Consider the following 22,894-nt stretch of genomic DNA (forward strand, 5'->3'; position numbering starts at 1 on the left):
CGCGCAACAGAGCGCCATTGAACCGACGTTACATAGTTTTATATTAAATTTGCATGTGTCTCATATCGTAGTTAATGTATACTGACTTCACCCTGTGCTGCAAGTTTTATATTCATTTACAGAAATCAGAAAAATGCTGATGTTATTGGATTTTCAGGTGGTGTACACCCCCTTAAGACGTAGCCTATGGCAACGTACACAGTGATGACGTCGTTCGCTGGGCTCTCTAGTCAGTGGAAAAACAAACAGGTTCTGAGAAGGTTCGCAAGTTGAACCAACTTTGAACCAGCACCAGTTCCGAACCAGTTCTTTTTTGGTGGAAAAGGGGTATATGGGAATCAATAGAAATCTTGCCTAGGGTGCCCAAAAGGCTAGAAACAGCCCTGATACTACTAATACAAATATCAGTATGCATTAGCAATCAGTTCTGCAATGCTTTGTGGTTTTTGGTTGGTTTGTGTGAATATAAAATGCCCACCAACCCCCCTATAGCAAGATCATTTTTGGGACCTCTGTATTTATAAAACCCAGTATTGATCTCTTCTGTGGCTAATATTAATTTCACAATGATCCTTTCTCTGAGAAGTCAAGCAGACTAGTCTTACATGTCACTGTTTATAACACAGAGCGTTCATTCTTTGCTGGGACGCTTAAAAAAATATTGGGGGCATACATTAAGAGTATACCCACTTCTCCAGGCACCACTACATCACTGAGCAAATTAGGTTATCAAAAATTGATAAGTGTGTGCGTGTGTGTGTTATCATGTAGCCTAGGTTATAGACTGATTGTCTTATATTGTAACCTTACAGGCCTACTGCATGTTGAGAAAATTTAGATTGGTATTGCGCAACAATCCGGACATCCCTCAATATTGACAGGTATTTCGCACACTGTTTCTAACTCTAAATCTGACTTTTAGTTTATCTAACATTATGACAAACTCTTCTAGGTTTAATATTCTGACAGACTCTGGAGATAATGCCCTACTAAAACGTTCTGTTCTTTACTCTGGAGATAATTTACTAAAACGTTCTGTTCTTTGTCTGATTATGTGAATATTGAGTAACTGAACTTCAACTGAACTCTTAACTCTTCACAATGTTTTTGATGATTGAAAATATTTGTGCTTATGTCAGTAACAGAGGGTGAAGGGGGGGGGGCTTGCTTTACCAATTGAACCAATCATATTGATAGAAGGTGACATGTTAGTCACACTGATCTTATTTTGATGTGTCTGTCTTCATTTTATAAAACCTGATGTATTCTTCTTTTTGGGTGAGATTCTCTGGAGAACTGCTGTGAGAAATCTCCCGGCCGTGATTAAAGCATTTAAAGGACATTTGCTGAAGTCTGTCAGTTATTAATGCTGTGCAGCAAGTTAATTAGGGGAACAGGTTAGAGTATAGGATTAGCACCCAGTCGCCGTCGTCTGTAGATGTTCGGGGACGTCGATTGTAGACGAGACCCAGGTAGACTTAGGTCAGGTGAGAAACAGAGAAAAATGTACCACATACCTTTGCAGTGATATAGGCCTACTGTTAACAAACATCCAAACGCTCTGAGAGCGACGATGAATACTAATGTAAATGTAGTGTTGCGCGCTTTCCTCTCAATAAAATAAAACAAAAATGACAGTGGTGAGAAAGCGTCAGTTAAGAAAGCATCTGATCATAGTGATGTATATTTGTACAAGCTCTGCAGTTCACCATCATGCCGACAGATGAGGTAATACATTTACACTTATGATAGTTTGATAAAATAGCCTATGTATTTGAGACTATAAGCATTTGTTTCATGTGTCATGGATTAGAATGGAAGACAAGCTCTTGGGAGCACGCGTAAACGGCGTTGGTTTTCCCGGTAAAAACGTAAAAATCATTCTACAGGCTTCACACATTGACAATAAAAAATGTATCAATTCATGAAAAATCTTGGGATACTCCACTTTTTTGGAAATAGGCTCATTTTACAACTCCCCCAGAGTTAAACAGTTGAGTTTTACTGTTTTCGAATCCATTCAGCCGATCTCCGGGTCTGACGGTACCACTTTTAGCATAGCTTAGCACAGATCATTGAATAAAAATGACCAAAGAGTTTCGATAGTTTTCCTATTTAAAACTTGACTCTTCTGTAGTTACATTGTGTACTAAAATCGACGGAAAATGTAAAGTTGCGATTTTCTAGGCTGATATGGCTAGGAACTATACTCTTATTCCTGCGTAATAATCAACAAACTTTGCTGCCGTACCATGAGTGCAGCAGGCATAATGATATGACGCAGTGTTCGAAAAACAATTGAAGTTTGTTGATTATTACGCAGGAACGAGAGTATAGTTCCTAGCCAAAATCGAAGAAAATCGCAACTTTACATTTTCCGTCGGTCTTAGTACGCGATGTAACTACAGAAGAGTCAAGTTTTAAATAGGAAAACTATCGAAACTCTTTGGTCATTTTTTTGAGAGAGATGCTAATGGTCTTGTCCGATTCAATGATCTATGCTAAGCTATGCTAAAAGTGGTACTGCCAGACCCGGAGTTCGGCTGAATGGATTCGAAAATGGTAAAACTTAACTGTTTAACTCTGGGGGAGTTGTAAAATGAGCCTACTTCCAAAAAAAGTGGAGTATCCCTTTAAGCAGTGGCTTACTTTAGCCAGCTTTTCCTCTTCATTTTCTTGCAAGTGTCTTATCCTGCCAGGTGTCTGAGTTTAGATATATATAACTGTGCCCTAACTGTGCCACAACACCCCCTAACCCCATGTATAAATAAACTTTAACATATTTTAAATATAATGGCTAACATAGAAATGGTGCAGAACCTTAAATAGGAGCAATTTTTCATAAACTCTGTTTTACTTTTGTCAAAATCCTTTAGCTTGTTTCTTTCCAATGGGCCTATTTAAACCTGGTCATTCGTGCCTTTTTCACTGATTGGACAGCAAGCCTATACATTTACACTGGGGAACTTCTTCAAAACGAATATAAATCTAATCTTCAATTCCCGTGCGATATGCAAATTTAATGGAGTAAAATTTACATTTGTGGCTTCAACAACCAGATGCATTTTGTCTAGTTCCATCTGGAATAGGAAAAATGCACTCTCTTTCAGTTTTTTCACGATTGGAGAGCTATGTGAGTGGAATGTTTAATAAGGACTCAGTATACTTAGTTGAATATCTCCAAAATATCTCCAAAATGTATAGCACTGACTATAGTGTAGCCTACAGCGGAACAAACTGTAAGCTGTCAGTCATGCGCAGTGGTTGCTAATGAATTATCAGAGCTGGTATTTTTAGAACTACTAACTGAATAAAACAAGCTGTGTTATGACGAATGATTACCTCAAAATGTAGATCTGTATATGCAGATATGAGGTACTTTATCTGAATGAAATGATTACACCTCTTTCACTTTTGCTCATGGGTAACCAGCCCCTGTTGGTTAGTCACTGATTAACTTACTTTGAGGATAAATGCCCTATGCCTTTTAAAGCTTGTTATAGTATTTGAACCTTCACTTGTTTACAGATGTTGACAGGCTGCAGTTGGATGATACTTGCACTATTACACAGATTTTCCATTATACACAATGATGGGTGAGAATTTGTTTTCTCTTGAAAAGATGCAGTCTCTCTTATTGTGATTCATGTTTATATTGCTGTGTAATATTTAAATGTTTCCTTAATGAAATACATATGGGTCCTGTATAAATTAGAGCTGTCAATATTTGGCTTTTTTTGGAGTTAATGCAATTAATTTCATAGTTTTAAATGCTGAAATTGGTCTTAACCATTTATCTTAACTTAACATAATTATTTACATTTCATTTTGATCTTTTCTTTCCCTCCTTTGCGATACAGGTACTGGACAGGTTTCTCAGGTGCTTGGTCCAATCATGCTAACCCTCCTTCTGACGACTGTTCCAGTTGTTCAGAGCGGGAAGGTTCTTGTCTGTCCTGTGGGTGGCAGTCACTGGGTCAACATGAACATCTTGGTTGAAGCACTTCATGCCAAAGGTCACAATGTTACAGTCATTCGGATAGAAGACAGCTGGCACATCAAAGAATTCTCACCACACTACACATCGATCAATCTCAAGAGTGAAGGAGGATTTAGTGAGGAACTCCTCGAGACATTTACATCCGGACTGCTGGGAATTATGAGGGAGGATTCGATCTGGGCTCGTCTGAAGCTGGAGATAATCATGTGGAAAAGTTTTTTATGGATGGTTGAAGAAGAAAACAAGATAATAATCAACATGTTTGAAGACCAGCAGCTAATGCAGTCCTTAAAAGATGCCAAATATGATATGATTCTAACAGATCCAGCCGTGTTTAGAGGTGTTATGTTGGGTCATTATCTTAAACTGCCTATTGTCTACAATGTCCGTTGGACCGATTACAGTGAGGCTCATTTTGTAATAGCTCCTTCACCGCTTTCTTATGTTCCTGCTTCAATGGTGGAGTTATCAGACCGCATGAGTTTCTTGGAAAGAGTGGAGAATGTTGCGATGTACATCGTTCCAGAAATACTGCTAGCTATCCTGATTACTCCAACGTATAATGCACTTTGTGAACGGTTCATTGACCCAGGAACATCCTACTTTTCTTTACTTCAGGGTGCTGATCTGTGGCTCCATAGAGCTGATTTTATCTTTGAATTCCCGCGTCCCACTATGCCAAACATTATCTACATTGGTGGTTTTCAATGCAAGCCATCAAAGCCTCTTCCACAAGACCTGGAGGACTTTGTGGAGAGCTCTGGTGAGCATGGGGTCATCATCATGTCTCTGGGCACTCTCATTGGTCAGCTTCCTGATGATGTAGCTGAGGCAATTGCTGAAGCTTTTGCAGAACTTCCACAGAAGATCATCTGGAGGTACAAAGGAAAGAGACCATCTGCACTAGGGAACAATACCTTATTGATGGACTGGATGCCTCAGAATGATCTTCTGGGTCATCCTAAGACCAGAGCCTTTGTGACACATGGAGGAACCAATGGAGTTCAAGAAGCCATCTACCACGGCGTGCCAATCATTGGACTTGGGCTGATTTTTGACCAGCCCAGTAATCTTGTAAAAATGAGAGTAAAGGGTGTAGCCAAGAATGTAGACTTTGCCACAATGGATAAAGACTTCTTTCTTAAAACTGTTAAAGAGGTTCTCTATGAGCCCTCTTATCGGGAGAGCATGCAGAGGCTCTCAAGGCTTCACAAGGACGTCCCAGTGAAGCCTCTAGACAACGCCATCTTCTGGATTGAGTTTGTTATGAGGCACAAAGGTGCCGCTCACTTGCAGACAGAGTCTCATAAAATGCCCTGGTACTCTTACCACTCTGTTGATGTCACACTGTTCCTGCTTTCTGCTGTGGCACTCATAATCCTGATCATATATATGGTTATCAAGTATTTCTGCTGCAGAATATTCATGAGAAAAACAAAAAACAAGCAACAGTAATGAGGAGGTCTTAGAATTTGCATTTCTTGCATTACTTTCCTACTTTCCTGTTTGTCTAAAAATACAATGAAATCATCTATCTCAGCTAATCTCCAAATGCACCTAATAACAAGAGTACTTGGGGAAACATATTTGGGAAATAATAAACATTTTACTTGCTCATTTAGCTGTGCATTCTTCACAGTATGTCATACCTTTTCTTTCTTAAAAAGCATTTTTAGGAAATGGAAAACAACAAACACCTTTCATTACTTGACCTAGTTTCTGTAAAGCTGCTTTGAAACCGATGTGTATTGTGAAAAGCGGTATACAAATAAATGTGAATAGAATTGAATAGTCGTATTCTGAATGACACAAGCAGTAGTGACATTTCCATTGGTAACCTTTGGTTATGAATATGCTCAAGAGCACAGTGATGGATATCTCTAGTTTATGATTCACATCTAGTATGACCTTTGTGTTAGCAGCCCAGATTTTTACATGCCCTAAAGCAGCCTTTTCTAGTAGGCTACAAGTATATCACTTGTTCGTGTTTTGTCAGTCTCAACTTGACAAAAAAAAGAATGACACTATCTACTGTTTATATATTCATTGCAGTATGTGTTACATGAATTTAAAATTATAAAACATATTAATATGTGGTTCAGGCAATATGTGCATATGTACTCTGATTGTCTTCACTGTAATAAAATTAAACATGACATAAAACACAACCCTGTCTCTTTTTTTTAAATGTCTTTTTAATGATCAAAAATTATCAAAGTTTTAATGATCAATAATTATAGTGAGTATAAAAGTAAAAAGAAGATATGATAAGAAATAAAGCAAACAATTCAGGCAAATACATCGCTCTAGAAGGCTACAATAGCCTAAAAATATATATAGTTATGAAACTTCACTTTGCCCTTTGCTTCAATTTTGCCAGGGAACGAATGATAGGAAAGCCTGCTACGCTGACGAGTCACTGTCTGGTTCAACTACCAGATCAGACCTGAGAAGACTACAGCCCTTCCCGCTCTCCAAGAACCGCACTCATCCAGAGTGAACAAAAGGGCTGGCAAAATCACTCCTGATCCCTCAGATCTAAGCTGCTTCATCTTTGACATGCCCTAAAGCAGCCTTTTCTAGTAGGCTACAAGTATATCACTCCCCACAAGTTTACTGCAGATGTTCTTGTGTCTTATGTTTACCCAGCCACCCTCTTTCAGTTTATTTTTATACAGTGGATACAATGGAAAGAAAATAAGTGTGAAGCCACATCCTGTACCTTTCTGAAAACAATTTTTTTTAGACTGTATGTGTTTACCATATTATTAATTCATCAATACTTTGTCATATGTTATATAGTTTTTGATTAAAGTTATTTTAGATTTTACTGTTATTATTATTATTATTATTATTGCGGAATAACTATCAATGTTCCAAGGCAATGGTTTTAAACAAATGATCTTTCTTGTCTTAATTCACACTGATAACAAGCGTAATGAGGATAAAGATTATATGTGATACAGCATTAAGAATTTGGATTGTGTTTCAAAAGTATTTTTTCCTGTTTCCATTTCTCAAGACTTTATTTACGCAAACCACATAAGGATGACGTGTCACATGTACATGTGTCCTTTTATCATGGTTAACACTTAGCCGACATATCCATAAAAATAATAAAATAATAAAATCTAATAACTGTATTTTAGTGGCATACAGAAAGTAATATAACTTTTTTTTTTGTATGTCAGTTTGTGTGTGCATGATGTTGTAATATTTTAAGAGTTGTGACCTGTGAAGGAAGAAAACAGGTTGCTTCACTTCTCTCTGTTTTGTTGTCGAGGGGAAGTGGAGACATTAGTGAAATCATGTCATTGCATGACTCAGAGCAGACTGATTTCTCAACAGAGTTTAATGTAAAAGTGTAAGAACTTTATTTTTACTGAAACAACTTTATTTACAGCTGTGAAGCAGAATCAGCACAGTTATTTGCTTTTTACATTATTAGAGTAGGCTAAGAAGAAAGATAACATGCCCTGAAACAAGCAACAACAACAACAAAAAGAACAAACTATATTCAAACGTTTGGTCAGTAATATTTTTTAAAAGAAATTATGACTTTTATTCAGCATGGACACATTAAAGTGATTTAAAGTGACAGTTAGGGCATTTATAATGTAACAAAACATGTATGTTTCAAATAAATGCTGTTCTTTTGAACTTCAAATATTTACAGTGTACTGTTTTAACTGTGTTTTTGATCAAATAAATGCAGCCTTGGTGAGCATATAAGAGGCTTTTGTCAAAAACATTTTAAAAAATCGTAAAATTGAACCAATTCGTAAAACTGACCCAAAATTGTATACAACACCGGTAAAAATACAGATGTAAAAAAAAATGTACAAAAAAGACTCTCTACTTTCATTGGTATTCTGTTCTGACAGAATCTGAAACCTCTGCAAAGTGTTTTTCACAGATCATTGTTGATATGAACCCACAGAGTTAAAAGCACAAGCGTGGCATGTCACCTCAAGCCAAAAACATTTTTTTTTATAATGATTATCACAAGATTCACAAACAAGGTGTAGTCTATACCTTCTAAATTAAACTGCTATACTTAAAAAAAGAAGAATTTAGTTTACACGGAAGCAAAAGACCAGTGCACTCAAAAAAAAAAAATCTGTCATTTTTTTTACTCACTCCTTTGACTGTTCTCAAGGATAAGTAAATAATGACCAAATGTACATTTTTGTCTACACTATTTCTTTAACAGAAGCAAAAGGCTTTTGCACCCTCATAAGAGAACAGCGGTTGACTACAGTGTGACTGACGTGTGCCTTGTGCTCCCAGAGCTATGAACAGATCCCACTCGATATTTCGACAACACGCTTCTCCCCAACAGGCCTTTCTTAAAGAGAGAAGTCAGGAGCTGGTTGCGGAATTTCTTCCCAATGAAGGCGTACAAGATGGGGTTTATCGCACAGTGGGCGAAAGCTATGGCCTGCGTGACATATAAGGCCACGTCTAAGTCGTCCCTCAGCTTGCACGTTTCCGTGATTCTGCCGGCTCGCATCAGGTTGTCTAAGAGCTCTGTGATGTTGTTGGGCAACCAGCAGAAGATAAAAGCCAGAACGACGCTCAAGATGACCCGCATGGCCTTCTGCTTTTGGTTGTTGCGCGAGCGGCAGAGCGTGCACATGGTGAAACCGTAGCAGAACATCATCACGGCAAGCGGGAGGAAGAATCCCAAAGTGTGGTGGAGAATCCGTAGGCTCAACCTCCAGTTTTCCATGCTTTCCACCGTCACATTGTCATGACATATGTACTGCCCATTGGGTGCGATGGCATCGCGATTCAACATAACGGGAATGGACAAGAAAATGGCGCACAGCCACACCAACGCACACACTATGCCAACCAGATGGCGTTTCTGGCTGATGAATTGGGTTGCTTTCACGATGGCCAGGTAGCGATCAACACTAATGCATGCCAGCAGGAAGACGCAGCAGTAAAACGTGGCTTCCTGTATGCCTGATAGCAGTTTGCACATAATGGTGCCAAACACCCAGTCGCCGGCGTGAAGGAACGCGGCCCAGAACGGGAGGGTCACAGAAAAGAGTAGGTCGGCTATGGCCAGGTGCATCAGATAAACGTCAGTAGACGTCCTGCGGTTCTCCATGCAAAACACCACGAATATCACCACGGTGTTGCCCAGCAAGCTCAGGCCGAAGACGATGATGTAGACTAGGACCAAAGGCGTGCTGTTCAGATGCTGAAAGTTGTCCGGGCAGGGAGCCATAAATGCAGGGTATATGTAATCTAAAGTAGTAACTTCCATGTTTGGGTCTTCCATGTTTAAGGAGTTTGGCTGTCAACTGCAGGGGACGAAAAGCATTTTCAGATTGAGAAATGTACAAAATATGACTCACTACCAATCAAATGTTATACTGATATTAAAAGATATACTGTACAGTATGTGTGAATCACTGTATGTAATTTATTAAATGTAAACTATTCATTTTTAATGGTTCAAACTAACAGCTCTCATATGCACTAGCCGAATTAAGCTTGTCAATAAACTACAGTATATTGAACAAACCCGAATCGACATGATACTGACTTGAGCTGAGTAATGACACTATTATGTTCTGAAGAGCTGCTTTATAGTTGAATTGAGTTTGCTTCATAACTAATGGACTACTGCCACTATAGACCTTTTTCACAGCAGCGCTATCTTTTATTTTGAACGGGATGGGTTGTACTGTTATTTAATGCGTTTTTGGATCGTTCTGCTTACAAAACATTGCAAAAATGTCTTTCCAAGAAATTTCTGTAGCCAAAAAACATGAGCATTGGATTATTATAAGTGATCTAGGAGCTTTCTACAGGTTTTTATTTATTTTTTTATGTATCACTCACAGTCTTGCTCTGAATAAGGTCTATTGTCTTTTAGAGCTGCTTTACAGCTGATACTGTGAAATTTCATTATCAAAGATCTTCACAACATTAACTGTTATTTTCTTGTTTCTTAAGCTGCTTTGAAACAATCTGTATTGTATAAAGTGCAATATAAATAAATTTTGACTGTTATATTGTACACTTAAATGCATAAATCTAAAAGCATACTTCGACAATTCAAAGGAAATATTTCACAGTAACATCCAAAAGCTGAACAAACACTTAATAATTTTTATTCTCTTACCGTTTTATCTTCTGTGATTTTACTGAGATTTTCAGGGCTGACAATCTTGGGTTTAGGGATCATTCAGTGGAAATTCTCCGATACTTACTGACTGATTTCTCACAGTTTTCTGAGAATGACAGGTTTGATAACAACTGATTATTACTACCACGTCCCTTTCCTTCCTGCATGAATAATCAAAAAAAAAAAAAAAAAATTAGAGCAGATATTATCAGTACCACAGTTTCACAAGAGAGACAACTAAAACCATCTTAAAACCTCTTCAGGTATTAGCAGTTAGTGATACACAGTAGGTCATGTTGACTCTGGCTTGCTTTTATGTGATATAAAAAACACAATACACACTATACGCTAGTGCATGTGTCCATAAAGCGCTAATAGTTATTTTCAAGTAGTGACCACGACTCCATGCCAGCTCTGCCCACAACGAAATCTCATTGGTTCAGAATCACACATCGCTGTACAGTGGTTCAGACCTGTGTACAAACTGCACTTTAGGCTTTAGGTTCGCTTCAGGGTAGGAACTAACCATAAATGTAGCTCTGAAAAGATACAAACCCCTGTGTTGTACCAAAGACTTATTTTTTATGATTTTTATTTAGAACAAAATATAATTTGCATACAAGAGTAGGGTGAATTGCCCTAATGTGGGACATTTTTTGCACTTCAGACGTCTGTGACATATTGCGATGTGTAACCAAAACATTAAATCCACACCCAATACCATTTTAAAAACCCCAGGATGTGTCCTAATCACATCAAAAGAGAAATTTCAGATAAGCCATTCATAAGAGAAATTATAGACATATTAGTGCTCATATTGCAAGTCATCTGAGACAATCTGCAGCTTCCTAATGTGAGACAGTTGTGTCCCCAATGTGGGACACTGAAAAATCTATGATAAAAGACCAAAAATCACATTGATGAATAGTAAAATCTCATTTTATTAAATCTCAGTTAGTAATTCTCTTGGTTATGGATGGATGAAACATGGATAACTGAACATCATCAGACCGATAATACTATCTAGTTCAGTTTACTTAACAACAAACACAGCTTGAACAAACTTTAATTCATAAACGTGCTGTTAACTGTTAAAAAATCTGCATTAACAGTATTCTAATATTGCATTACAAGACTAAAACCATGTAAATAACCATGTTTGTCCCACAAACCATGCCCCACCACACATTTTTGACTCTGATTGAAGTACTGTCCCACATTAGGCTGATCATGCTGTCCCGGATTTGGAAACCACATTTCCTAATGTGGGACACTAGGAAATTTGATAAAAATATCAAATATATAGTTAATACACACAAAGTTACACTATTTTTTGATGGACAAACATTTCATAAGCATATTAGGCTAAAAAGTAGCAGGATTGCTTTGTTTAAAATATATTTAACCATTTGTCTTTCGTCTAAGGAAAAATAAAACGGCCTAAATCACACTCTTGACATTGGCCACTATATACACAGGGGTAGAATTGCATGATCTGTTCAACGGAGGATGTGTGCGATTTAACCAGAAGTGGCCAGCATCATGAGGAGATCACTTGTGCAAAACAATCTTTTTGTCAATAAATGACTTTAGACAATTATTTTAGGAAGGTGAAGACATGTGTCACAGGCCAGGGCGGCCAACCGGGCCTTTACGCACCGCCCCTATGAACCGTACCACTTCGAGGAGCTAGCAAAGTTCACCACCAGGCAAGACAATCAGATAGAGGGCACAAAGTTCATCTTTATTGAATTAAAAGTATCTCTTAAAATAACGTGTCACTCAATCAACTTCCTCTTCTACTCCTGGCCTCTTCCCTCTTCAGTGGAAACTTACACAAGGGTAAGTACGGGACTAGGGAATCCTCTTTGAACTGTATCGTGGTAAATAGGCAGATAACTAGTCCTCTTCAAGACAGATCGGAACAACACGGGGCGGACGACCCACGTCTTCACCAGGTTGGCTCCAGGCCGGACAATGATAAGTGCACAAGTAATGGCTTGGTAACAAGTAATGGTAATTATCAGACCTACCAACATCAGTTGCGTCGCTTCACTGCCATTCATAAATCCTCTCCCGTGGCCTCATGGGATAATAAAGTGTTCATCGTATGCGCACTCCAGAATCTTGCTGGAAGAAGTAGGTCATCCGGGAACGTTTTGCCTTCGATGAGTAGCCTACTGTGAATTCAGACATACTTCTTTTGTCAGATTTCAGTGGTGATTTCAAATATTACATTTAATCGTTAGCTTGGTGGATAGCTTTCGTGAATTTGATGTTTTCCCAGTCAGAGAGATAGGAGCTGTACTTACACGACTGAATGATGGCCGTCGAGCGAAATGACTTGCCTTTAAGGGAATTTGGTCATATCCTTTTAGAGAAGTGAAATTATTTCTTTGGGATGTAACAAATCATAGCAGTTGCTGCAGTGATTACAGCCATTCACTACTAAAATTGACGCTTTCTAATCGGAGCAGGGTTATTGAAACAATGATAAAACTATGATCAAATAAAATAACATTTAATAACCAAATTAATTTAACTTAAAGGGATAGTTCACTTTGAAATTAAATTTTGGCATGTTTTAGCTTACCTCAAGGGCATCCAAGATGTAGGTGTCTTTTTTTCCGCAGTAGTTTCAATTTTGATATTTTTAGGTCAAACCGTTCTTGTCTGTCAGTCATATAATGCAGGTCTATGGTCACTGTCTCAAAGAGCATGCACAGAGTCCAAATTAAAACAATTCCCTGTCGTCCAAATTAAACAATTCCCCATCGTAAGTACACATTGATGGCCTAAGACACGAAACGAGCGGTTTGTGTGAGAAAACAAACAGTATTTATCGTTGTTACCTCTTGAACACAGCCACATCCAAGTGATCTGAGGGCGCGGGCGGGTATAGATATATTCACTAGATGTCGCCTTGGCTACTGCAGTTCATTGGGACGAAACCGTAGCCAAGGCGACATCTAGTGTATATATCTATACCCTGTGCATGCTCTTTGAGACAGTGACCATAGACCTGCATTATATGACTGACAGACAAGAACGGTTTGACCTAAAAATATCAAAATTGAAACTACTGCGGAAAAAAAGACACCTACATCTTGGATGCCCTTGAGGTAAGCTACCAAAATTTAATTTCAAAGTGAACTATCCCTTTAAAATAAATTAACCAGAATGGAGGCACGTTTCCATAGTCAGCATTTTCACACGGTTGAATGTTTTTCTTTTTGTGAGAAGACAATATGGTTTGTGATAAAAGAAATGCTGTTGATTCTGAAAAGGATTTCAAGTTTATATAGTAAAGGGATTTTCAACCAGAGCCTCCGCAAACTTCCAAATGGGCCTCAAGATGATTTAAAATGATTTTTAAAAAAGACAAAAGACCATATTTCTTATTTTAATTCACCCCATCAACATCTGTTTGTTGCCTATGTAGAAACGGTTCACACAGTCTTGGAAAACCTGGATATACTGTATGTGGAAGTGTGATTTAGACCTGGAAAAGTCATGTCAATTAATTTAAAATTGAAAAGCCATCAGTATTTTTTATAATAAATAGACATTGCACTATATGCCAAGCTCTTTAAAAAAAAATCCATGTAGGCCTAAATTATGAATAATTGGAAGAGTCATGTAAATTCATTGGTTAAAAATATTGGGAGCCCTGAAGAACATGCAGCTCTTAAAGTTTTTGAAATCCTAAAATGCAATTATTTTAATTGTAATTATTTTTGACTTCAGCTTGACTTCAGCTTTTAAAAACTGAAAAATATAAAAATGAGCAGATTAAATAAAAACAAAACTGTAACCAACAAAACCATATCTAAAAGTAGCTAAAAATTAAGTCACATGTTTGAACATTTAAAATGTCACATGACACAAAACACAGAAGTGGCCTCAACAGCCACTTTTGAGACATTATCTCAAAATAAACCCCTAATTAAGTGTGTACTGATCGCCCTTTCTGAGTTTATTGTGCAACATGCTTGGGCTGACGGTATATTAAAGGGACATGAGAGTGTTCATAGCATTTTTATTTTTTAAACTTACAAATGAGCATATAAAACAAACATACAGTACATCCATTTTAAGTCCTGGAGAGGTTTTGTTATTATTGCACCATAGACACTTCATGAGTACAATAATATAATATAATACCCCTCCAGAATGCCCTGAATGAAATGAAGAATACTGTAAAATTAATGGAGGAAAAAAGTACATTATGCATTATGAAAAGAAGTATAATGCATTTTGATCAAGTGCATTTTAGACTATAATCTCATAAATAAAAAGCTTCTTGCTTACTGACCACATACTGTACAAACCAACAGCCTTGAGCAAAACATGACTGTGAAAAGCTTTTGCGTGGTGTGTTGTAAGCAATTTCGCCAACATCAACCTCCTAGCATTATGCAATAGCTTGTGTTTGTTTACTGGCAAGTCAAAAGAGTTCATCACCATTAAGTCTTAATGATATTATGCTTTCTCAGGTGGCTCGGGTCCATCCTTCAATGTAAGTCAGTGGGTTTCTTTACTTGCGTTATCATCATCCTAGCACTTCCGGTCCCATTGTCCCAAAGTCAAATAGTTATTTTTAATGGGTTTTTACTAAGCCTGAATAAGGTCTGTGGTGAACACAAGCTCAAGATGTTTTCATGTTTCAATCTTTGACACAAAATACATCAGTAAAAGTCAACTTGTGATTTTTTTTAAAGCTTTTTTAGCTTTTACTAACAAGTGGCTAAATGGGACTATAACAATTGTCGGGGACATTAAAGGGTCACCTTTAATGAAAAAAATTTCACCCAAAAATGAACATTTTTGTCATTAATTACTCACACTCTTGTTGTTCCAAACCCGTAAAACTTTCGTTCATCTTTCGTTCATCAACCCATAAGACTTTCTTCAATCTTCAGATTGAATTTAGGCTTTTATTCACATATAAACATTCATCAAATCACACATCAGTTGTGGTAGATGGAAGCTCAAGCATGTTCGCTTGACGAGCAAGAACCAATGAGGTTCATTCTAGTGTTACGCAGCACGTTTGAGCTTCAGCAAGAACCAATGAGCTTCATTCTTGCATCAAGCAGGTTTGGTTGAGTTTCTGTTTCTGTTCGCTGATCAATGTTTATATGTGAATAAAAGTCTAAATTAAATCTGTTCATCATATAAAGCGATCTAGTCTCCTTAAGCGTAACCTTAAAGAGTTGTCAGAAGCTTAATAGTGGTGGCGTTTAAGTCATGTGACTATAGTGTAGTTCATTTATAGCCTAACTTTAGCTTTTCACTTCTGCTGATTGTATTTGTGTTTCAGAATTCATAAAAGTTGAGTTAATTTGTGAAGATTATCATGATGAACAAAGGTTGTATGAATCATAAATGTTGTTGGCCACAAAGCTTATTTTCTGTAATCATCCAACAGCCCAAAGGAAAAAAATACTATTGGGTTTTTGTCTACAAAAATATGTCACCACTTCTATTCCTCACCCAATCATGGATTTTACTCTTTCTGACCAATAGATGGAGCCAACGCAACATGGCAATCAATCTCTAGAAGAGGGGTCTCCAATCCTGCTCCTGGAGGGCCACTTTCCTGCAGAGTTTAGTTCCAACACAACTACCTGGAAGTTTCTAGTAGTCCTGAAGACCTTGATTATCTGGTTCAGATGTTTTGAATTAGAGCTAAAGCTACTCTTTGACGGAAAGACAGTGTTGTTGTATTTCAAGCAAACATGGAAAGGTGCACTAAGTCTCTTGCAATTCACATACATTGATGTCCATGGCCTGGCAGTAGCTCACAAGAAGCTGGAAGTGACTTCTGAGGACAGAGAGGAGGAAGACCTACTAGATCTAGAGACTGAGATCCGGTCCAGAAGTCCATTTCTATAGAGCAACTGCAGAAGCCTTCTTCTGAACTTCTGTCCCACAAAGGCGTACAGCACTGGGTTCACGCAGCAATGCAGAAGCCCAAAGTTTTGAGTTGCGAACATGGCGATGTCCATTGATGTCCGTGCGAAACAGCTGAAGTGAACCACTTTGGCCCTCATGAGGGTGTCAACCATCATGGAAACATGGAAGGGGGTCCAGCACAGAAGAAAAACCACGACCACGGCTACGATCACCTTCATGGCCTTGTGCCTCTGGAAACCACGTGTACGCAACAGCCGCGCCACTGTCACGCTGTAGCAGACCAACATGACCACCAGAGGGAGAAGGAAGCCCAGCAGATGCCTCATGATACGTGTGGCCAGTCGCCACTCGTCGGCGTGGTCCGTCTCGAAGCGTTCTGCACAAATAATCTTAGAATGTTTGTCGTAAAATGCCTCATTGTAGAATGATGGCAAGGACAGCACAAAGCCCAAAACCCACACCATTACACAGGCAACCCCACTGCACAGTCTCCTCTGAGCCTTCCTGGACTCCATAGCCCGTACGATGACCAAGTAACGGTCTACACTGATGCACACCAAAAACAAGATGCTGGTGTAGAAGTTCACTTCCTTCACCAGGTTAACCAACTTGCACAAAACATCACCAAACACCCAACCTTCGATCACGGAAACCGCCGAAAAGGGCAGAACGAGAGCCAGTAACGTGTCGGCCAGCATCAGGTTGAACAGGTAAACATCTGAAGCAGAAAGCGAGCGTCTGTTAGAGCCGATGACCCAGCCTACGATCAGATTCCCAGGAATAGCCATCAGAAAGATGAGTACGTAGAAGACACAGAATGAAATGTTGATGGCATCCGCCATATTGATGGAGGAGCAGAGCAGCGTTTTCTCATCCACATCAAATGTGTCGTTCGGGTATTCTGTATAGTTGAACTCTTCATTGTAGAATTCACTGAAGTCCAAAATAGTCCCCATATGATAAGAGGTGTTCAGATCTGTAGAGAAGAACAAATAGAGAAGCGATGTATTATTAATAATTTCAAAATAAATAAAAAAATTCCGGCAAGAAATACAGTTTAGTAGTAACTCTGTTTGTATCAAATACAAATCAAAAAAAAAAAAACAAAAAAAAAAAACATCATACATTCATACATTTTTTTCTTCATCAGTTTTTATTAATGAAATTCACTATAAATGATTTTTAGTATTTCTAATGTCTAAAATAATAATAATAAAAAAAGACATGAATAAACAAATAAACAATCAAAACAATACATTAATTATTTGATATTCTAACTGAGATTTTTTGGTGGGCAGTTGACATTTAAAATGTTTTTCTGCAATGTGACACGCTATCTTAAACTATTTTACTGTTATTATTAAAACTTGTACTATTTAAAATGTTGCTTTTTAGGCCCATTACATGCTGTATATTAGCTCATTTTAATTGAAGGTTTACTAGTACAATTTATTTATCACACAGCAGGACTATTTAAAATGAATAAATGATGGCAGAAGATGGTTAAACATTTTTAGGGAAAGCTGAAATGGTCCCATAGGCCTATACATCAATATAAATGTTAACGTACAATCTGTTTTTAAATAAACATTTTAAGTGTCAACGACTTAAAAGCGTTTGATAATCAGATTTCCAAATGATTGACTTCTAAATGAATGATAAAATTAAGATATGGGACTTACCAGTCATCATAACTTCTTTTGTACGTGCTGTACGTGAGAATCCACGGGATACGATGTTAGACGTGTGTGCTGAAGGTTCCTTTATACTCTTTGAAGGGATGTTGATATATCCTGTTTGCCTAAGTCCTAAAAGTTACCTAAAGTGCACCATCTGAACTAAGATGCTCCGATTCTTCTCAAAAACGTATTCACAGTACTCATGACATATCTGGAATAATCTTTCCCCCTTTCACAGGAGACAAGCAGATCTCACATTTATGTCTCCAATATCTGAATGGGATTCAGAAGATTAGGATGTTTGGTGATGTTGCTTTTATGTAGCAACAAGAAAGCAGAAGATAGGAGATGTATGCTGGGGGAATTTGAGACATTCAAATGGTCACAAGATCCTCACTCGTGTTCAATCAGACATAAACATGATCAAAACACCAAAAATGAAACTAAGAATCATGTGGACTTAAATCATAATATTTATGATACAAAGTCATGAGGCCATTTAATAAGAATTCTGAAACCCAGTTTTAAATCATTATTTTGGTTGTGAATACCCATTTAATCCCACCGGAGAAAAAATGTTTAATTTCTAAGGCTATAAAAATGTTACTGAATGATCTATCAATGCATTTCCAGCAGATATTGAAAAAATAAAGGGTCTCAATGAAATATGTGCAGTGTCGCATGTTTACTGTAAATTGTCACATGACCAGAGCTGTTTACTTCCTGTTTAGGCCAAGAGAAGAGGATGGCAGCAAGAAAGCTCCAAAAGAAAAGGGTGGTAAAGTATGTTAACATAAAGATAGGACATAGATTTTTGGTACACATCATGTTTAAGGTGTCTAGTATTGATATATGCATTTGCAATTACTCAACTTTGTTTAATGTGGTCATAGAACTCACAAACATGTCACCGGCAGCAATAGTGACCGGTGGGATAACCCATTGAATCTACATACTAATACACATAGGCTAACTGTTCTACCTTACTTTCTACCTAATTTTACACACACACACACACACACACACACACACACACACACACACACACACACACACACACACACACACACACACACACACACACACACACACACACACACACACACACACACACACACACACACACACACACACACACACACACACACACACACACACACGGTCACGTCTCTTCTGATGTCTGATCTCCACACACACACACACACACACACACACACACACACACACACACACACGTCAACGTCTTCTCTGATGTCTGATCTCCACACACACACACACACACACACACACACACACACACACACACACACACGGTCACGTCTTCTCTGATGTCTGATCTCCATACACACACACAGACACACACACACACACACGCACACACACACACACACACACACACACACACACACACACACACACACACACACACACACACGGTCACGTCTTCTCTGATGTCTGATCTCCATACACACACACAGACACACACACACACACACACACACACACACACACACACACACACACACACACACACACAAACACACACACACACACACACACACACACACACACACACACACACACACACACACACACGGTCACGTCTCTTCTGATGTCTGATCTCCACACACACCCAGACACACCCCCACACACACACACACGCACACACACACACACACACACACACACACACACACACACACACACACACACGCGCACACACACACACACACACACACACACACACACACAAAATAATAAAGTGTATTGAATTTTAAATAAATCATTAGAATGTTATTTGACAAGGATTTATCTGATCAAAGAACACCATAAACAGATAAACATGATTTAGAAAAACCTAAAATACGTAATATGGAAGTGATTGTTCAACATCGGAGGAAAGATGCGTCACATGTGAAGAGATGTGAAGCCACAAATCATCACTTACCAACATTTATCAAGGAAATTGAGCAACTCCGTCCCACTAGGTTTGTCCTGAAGACGCTGTAAACAAGTGTTTCTCACATGAGAAGCGACCAATTTAATTTCATTGGCTATTTTTAAATGCAGAAAAAGTAAAACTGGAGATATCCTGGGTATTTGAGTGTTTTTTTTTTTTACATCTTTGGACCTTCATTTATGAATACTGATGTAAACAGACATGCAGAGCAATCCTTTCATGTGTAAATGATAAAATATGTGTTTTTTATATTTTGAGGTGTAAGAGAGGCTAGTTAGTAAGTGCAAGTAAACCTCACTCCCCTGGCCTCAGGAGACACACTATTGTATTAGAAACTGGTCTTTAGCGTCCTTGTTAGTCTGTCCACATCCCATGCCAGTGACGCTGAAAATGATTCTTAATGCTCCTCCCAACCATTCTTTCACAATTTGAGTCTGATGAATCTTGATATTGTTATCCTGGAATATGGCCGTGATGTGTCTTCCTACATGGTTGTTTAAGAAATGAAAAGCGACACACTCCATCAACTAGGGTTAGACAAACTGTTGCCAAACATATAACATGACAAATAATCACGGCAATAATGATCCAAATGTCACATTTATGTTCAGTTGGGTTTTCATGGACCTTCTGTTTGTATTGGTTAGTCACACATGTTTCTTTGGTTAGATTCCCACCACTAATCTGTTTCCTTGGTTACCGTCATTATGAGGTCATCAGATGTGTATTGTCATTACGTTACCTTGTTTGCATTTAGTACTCAAGTTTCCCCTTCACCATCACTCAGTGTCTGGTAACCGGTATGTTAAGTTGTGTTGTGCTAATGCCTGTCTGCCTAGTTATTAAACTATACGTCTGGAACTATATTTTTCTGTCTTTGTCTTCCTTCTAGCACACGCACGTGACACCAATTATAGACTCTTAAGCATTTGCCTATTTAAATCCAAACATTTGGGGGCGGGGCTATAGGCTGAGAATGGTATATGCGTATTATAGGCATATTTATACATATTCCCCCACCAAACATGAATATTTGAATGTAATAATTGTAAATGACTTAATGCAAAGTTATTCTACAATAACAGTGCTAGAATTCTGTTTAGATTTACCTTATTGTCAGCAATGTGATCAAGTACAATGAGATATGAGCTTAAATTAGATGACTTTGTGAAATTTAAAGCAGCGTGAATCTGGTCCAGCCCTTTTTGACTAAGACCCCTTTCTGCTGTGTTCAGGACAGGAAGAAACACGTCTCTCTGTGAAGAATAAGGCAAGGAATGCAAGATGAGATGTAAAGTGTTTGTATTACATCGGAATGTTATATAAGTTCATTCATAGCATTTCAAGCATTCATATTAAAATATGGTAGGCACAAGATAACCCATATAGGGGCAGAAAATCTCAAATTAGATATTTTTAATATCTCAGCAATCAAAATATTGTGTGCAGTGAAATGTCAGAGATTTCAACATTTCTTCCAAGTGTATTTTGTTGAAAGATCAAGTTTCTTTGTAAACGGTGATAACCTGTAAATAGGGAGACATCCCAACCCCACTTCATTCCACGAAAGTAAAAACATTTTATAGACAGAGAATGGAAAATTGTGTCCTTCTCAGATTACAGTGTGTGTAAATGGCAACAAAAAGAAAGAGGTGAAAATTCTTGCCTGAAAACTCAGCCTCAGGCTATAATCAGTTTCATCAAAGATCCTCAGAAGCTGATGCATGTTTATGCTACTTTCCAATCAAAAATAAAGATCTCTGCAGTGAATGTTAATGAGCCAAATGAATAGGATTTTAATAGGAGTAGATAGAACAAGAAATTAATTCTTAAAGTAATAGTTCACCCAACTATTTTGTCATTGTTTACTTACCCTCATGTTATTCCAAACCCGCATGCTGGCATTTTTCCAAAAAACACAGAAAGGGAACTTTGAAGAATCTAGTTATCTTCTGTAACACTCATATAAACTAGATGTACCGCATCGCGGTACAAAATATAACCGCCGCTCAGGCCTGCACTGGCTTTCCACAAAAATAAATGACGTGGAGTAATTTGGCTGTATTGCGTGTTTATGTATATACCTAAAAAAAGTAATAGTATGTGCATGTCTGTCTGTCTGTGTGTGTGTGTGTGTGTGTGTGTGTGTTTGTGTATGTGTGTGTGTTTGTGTATGTGTGTGTCTGTGTGTGTGTGTCTGTGCGTGTATGTATGTGTGCGTACATGTGTGCGCGTGTGTGTTTGTGTGTGCATGTGGATTTGTATGTGTGTGTCTGTGCGTGTGGATGTCAGTGTGTGTGCATGCTTGCGTTTGTTTGTATTCCTGCATGTGTGTGTGTGACAGTATCATTCATCCTAAACCAGCAACCCTTCGCTCAACAGCACCATCTACAGGCCGATGAGTGTACAGTCACTAAATGTGCACATAAATGAATTTATTTTATACCCCCCCATGGATGAAATTCTACAAAACTTAGCAGAGGATACCCCCAGAGGATGTCAAGTTAATCATACACATGAAATATGGTGCAGTTATGAACATCTCCACTGAAGATAGGGGCGATTAAAGCAGAATAATATTGCATTTTCATTTTTATGGGAGGGGCGCAAATCACAAATGAGTGATTATGGGCTAGGTTGACGTGGGCCCTTAAGAGCAACATACCATAAAAATTTCTTCATCCTCGGTGCCACGGTTCAGGTAGTTATTTAGGAAAAACTGCATTTTTTGGGTTTTGGGCGGCCCCCGGGGACCAAACGAAATTTTTCCTTAGAAGTCTAGTGGGGCTACATGCCCACCAAATTTCATGTTCCCCCGGTGCTTCGGTGTCCCAGGTATCGTTGACGAAAAATTCAGTAAGGTGCGGGAAAAAAAAAACCTTTGACAATCCCTATATGACCGCTTTCGCTAGCTACGCTAGCAGCGGTCATACTAAAGGTTCCAAAGGGAGGTTTGTATACGATGCCATAGAATAAACATTTTTGGTTCCACAGAAAACCTTTCAGTAAACAGATCTTAAAATAACCTTTTTTTTCTTATTGTGAAGAACAGTCTTATAATCTGAAGGACCCTTTTTCACTTCAGAGAACCTTTTGTGCAGTGGAAAGATTCTAAAGTTGTTAAAGTTCCTTCATGAACCATCGATAGCAATAAAGAAAACTTTATTTTTAAGAGTGAATGACACAAAATA

The 22,894-nt window shown here is 38.2% G+C and overlaps 3 protein-coding genes across 3 annotated transcripts; 1 reads left to right on the forward strand and 2 right to left on the reverse strand.

Moving 5' to 3' along the window:
• The first annotated feature begins 3,874 nt into the window (after positions 1-3,874).
• LOC308692407 (UDP-glucuronosyltransferase 2A3-like) lies at positions 3,875-6,153 on the forward strand. Its single transcript, XM_081368377.1, has one exon. The coding sequence runs from the start codon at positions 3,896-3,898 to the stop codon at positions 5,453-5,455; it is 1,560 nt and encodes a 519-aa protein (XP_081224503.1). The 5' UTR covers positions 3,875-3,895; the 3' UTR covers positions 5,456-6,153.
• Positions 6,154-7,353: 1,200 nt separating this feature from the next.
• On the reverse strand, positions 7,354-12,470 carry cxcr2 (chemokine (C-X-C motif) receptor 2). The gene is made up of 3 exons (XM_081367720.1): positions 12,179-12,470; positions 10,143-10,306; positions 7,354-9,315 (listed from the first exon to the last, which is right to left on the reverse strand). Exon 3 carries the CDS (start codon positions 9,291-9,293, stop codon positions 8,256-8,258), a length of 1,038 nt encoding a protein of 345 aa, XP_081223846.1. The 5' UTR covers positions 9,294-9,315; positions 10,143-10,306; positions 12,179-12,470; the 3' UTR covers positions 7,354-8,255.
• Positions 12,471-14,169: 1,699 nt separating this feature from the next.
• Positions 14,170-17,822, reverse strand: cxcr1 (chemokine (C-X-C motif) receptor 1). The gene is made up of 2 exons (XM_081367719.1): positions 17,747-17,822; positions 14,170-17,040 (listed from the first exon to the last, which is right to left on the reverse strand). Exons 1-2 carry the CDS (start codon positions 17,754-17,756, stop codon positions 15,950-15,952), a joined length of 1,101 nt encoding a protein of 366 aa, XP_081223845.1. The 5' UTR covers positions 17,757-17,822; the 3' UTR covers positions 14,170-15,949.
• Between the last annotated feature and the right edge of the window lie 5,072 nt (positions 17,823-22,894).

This window comes from Scardinius erythrophthalmus (genome assembly GCF_964197995.2).
Source record: "Scardinius erythrophthalmus genome assembly, chromosome: 6".
NCBI lineage: Eukaryota > Metazoa > Chordata > Actinopteri > Cypriniformes > Leuciscidae > Scardinius > Scardinius erythrophthalmus.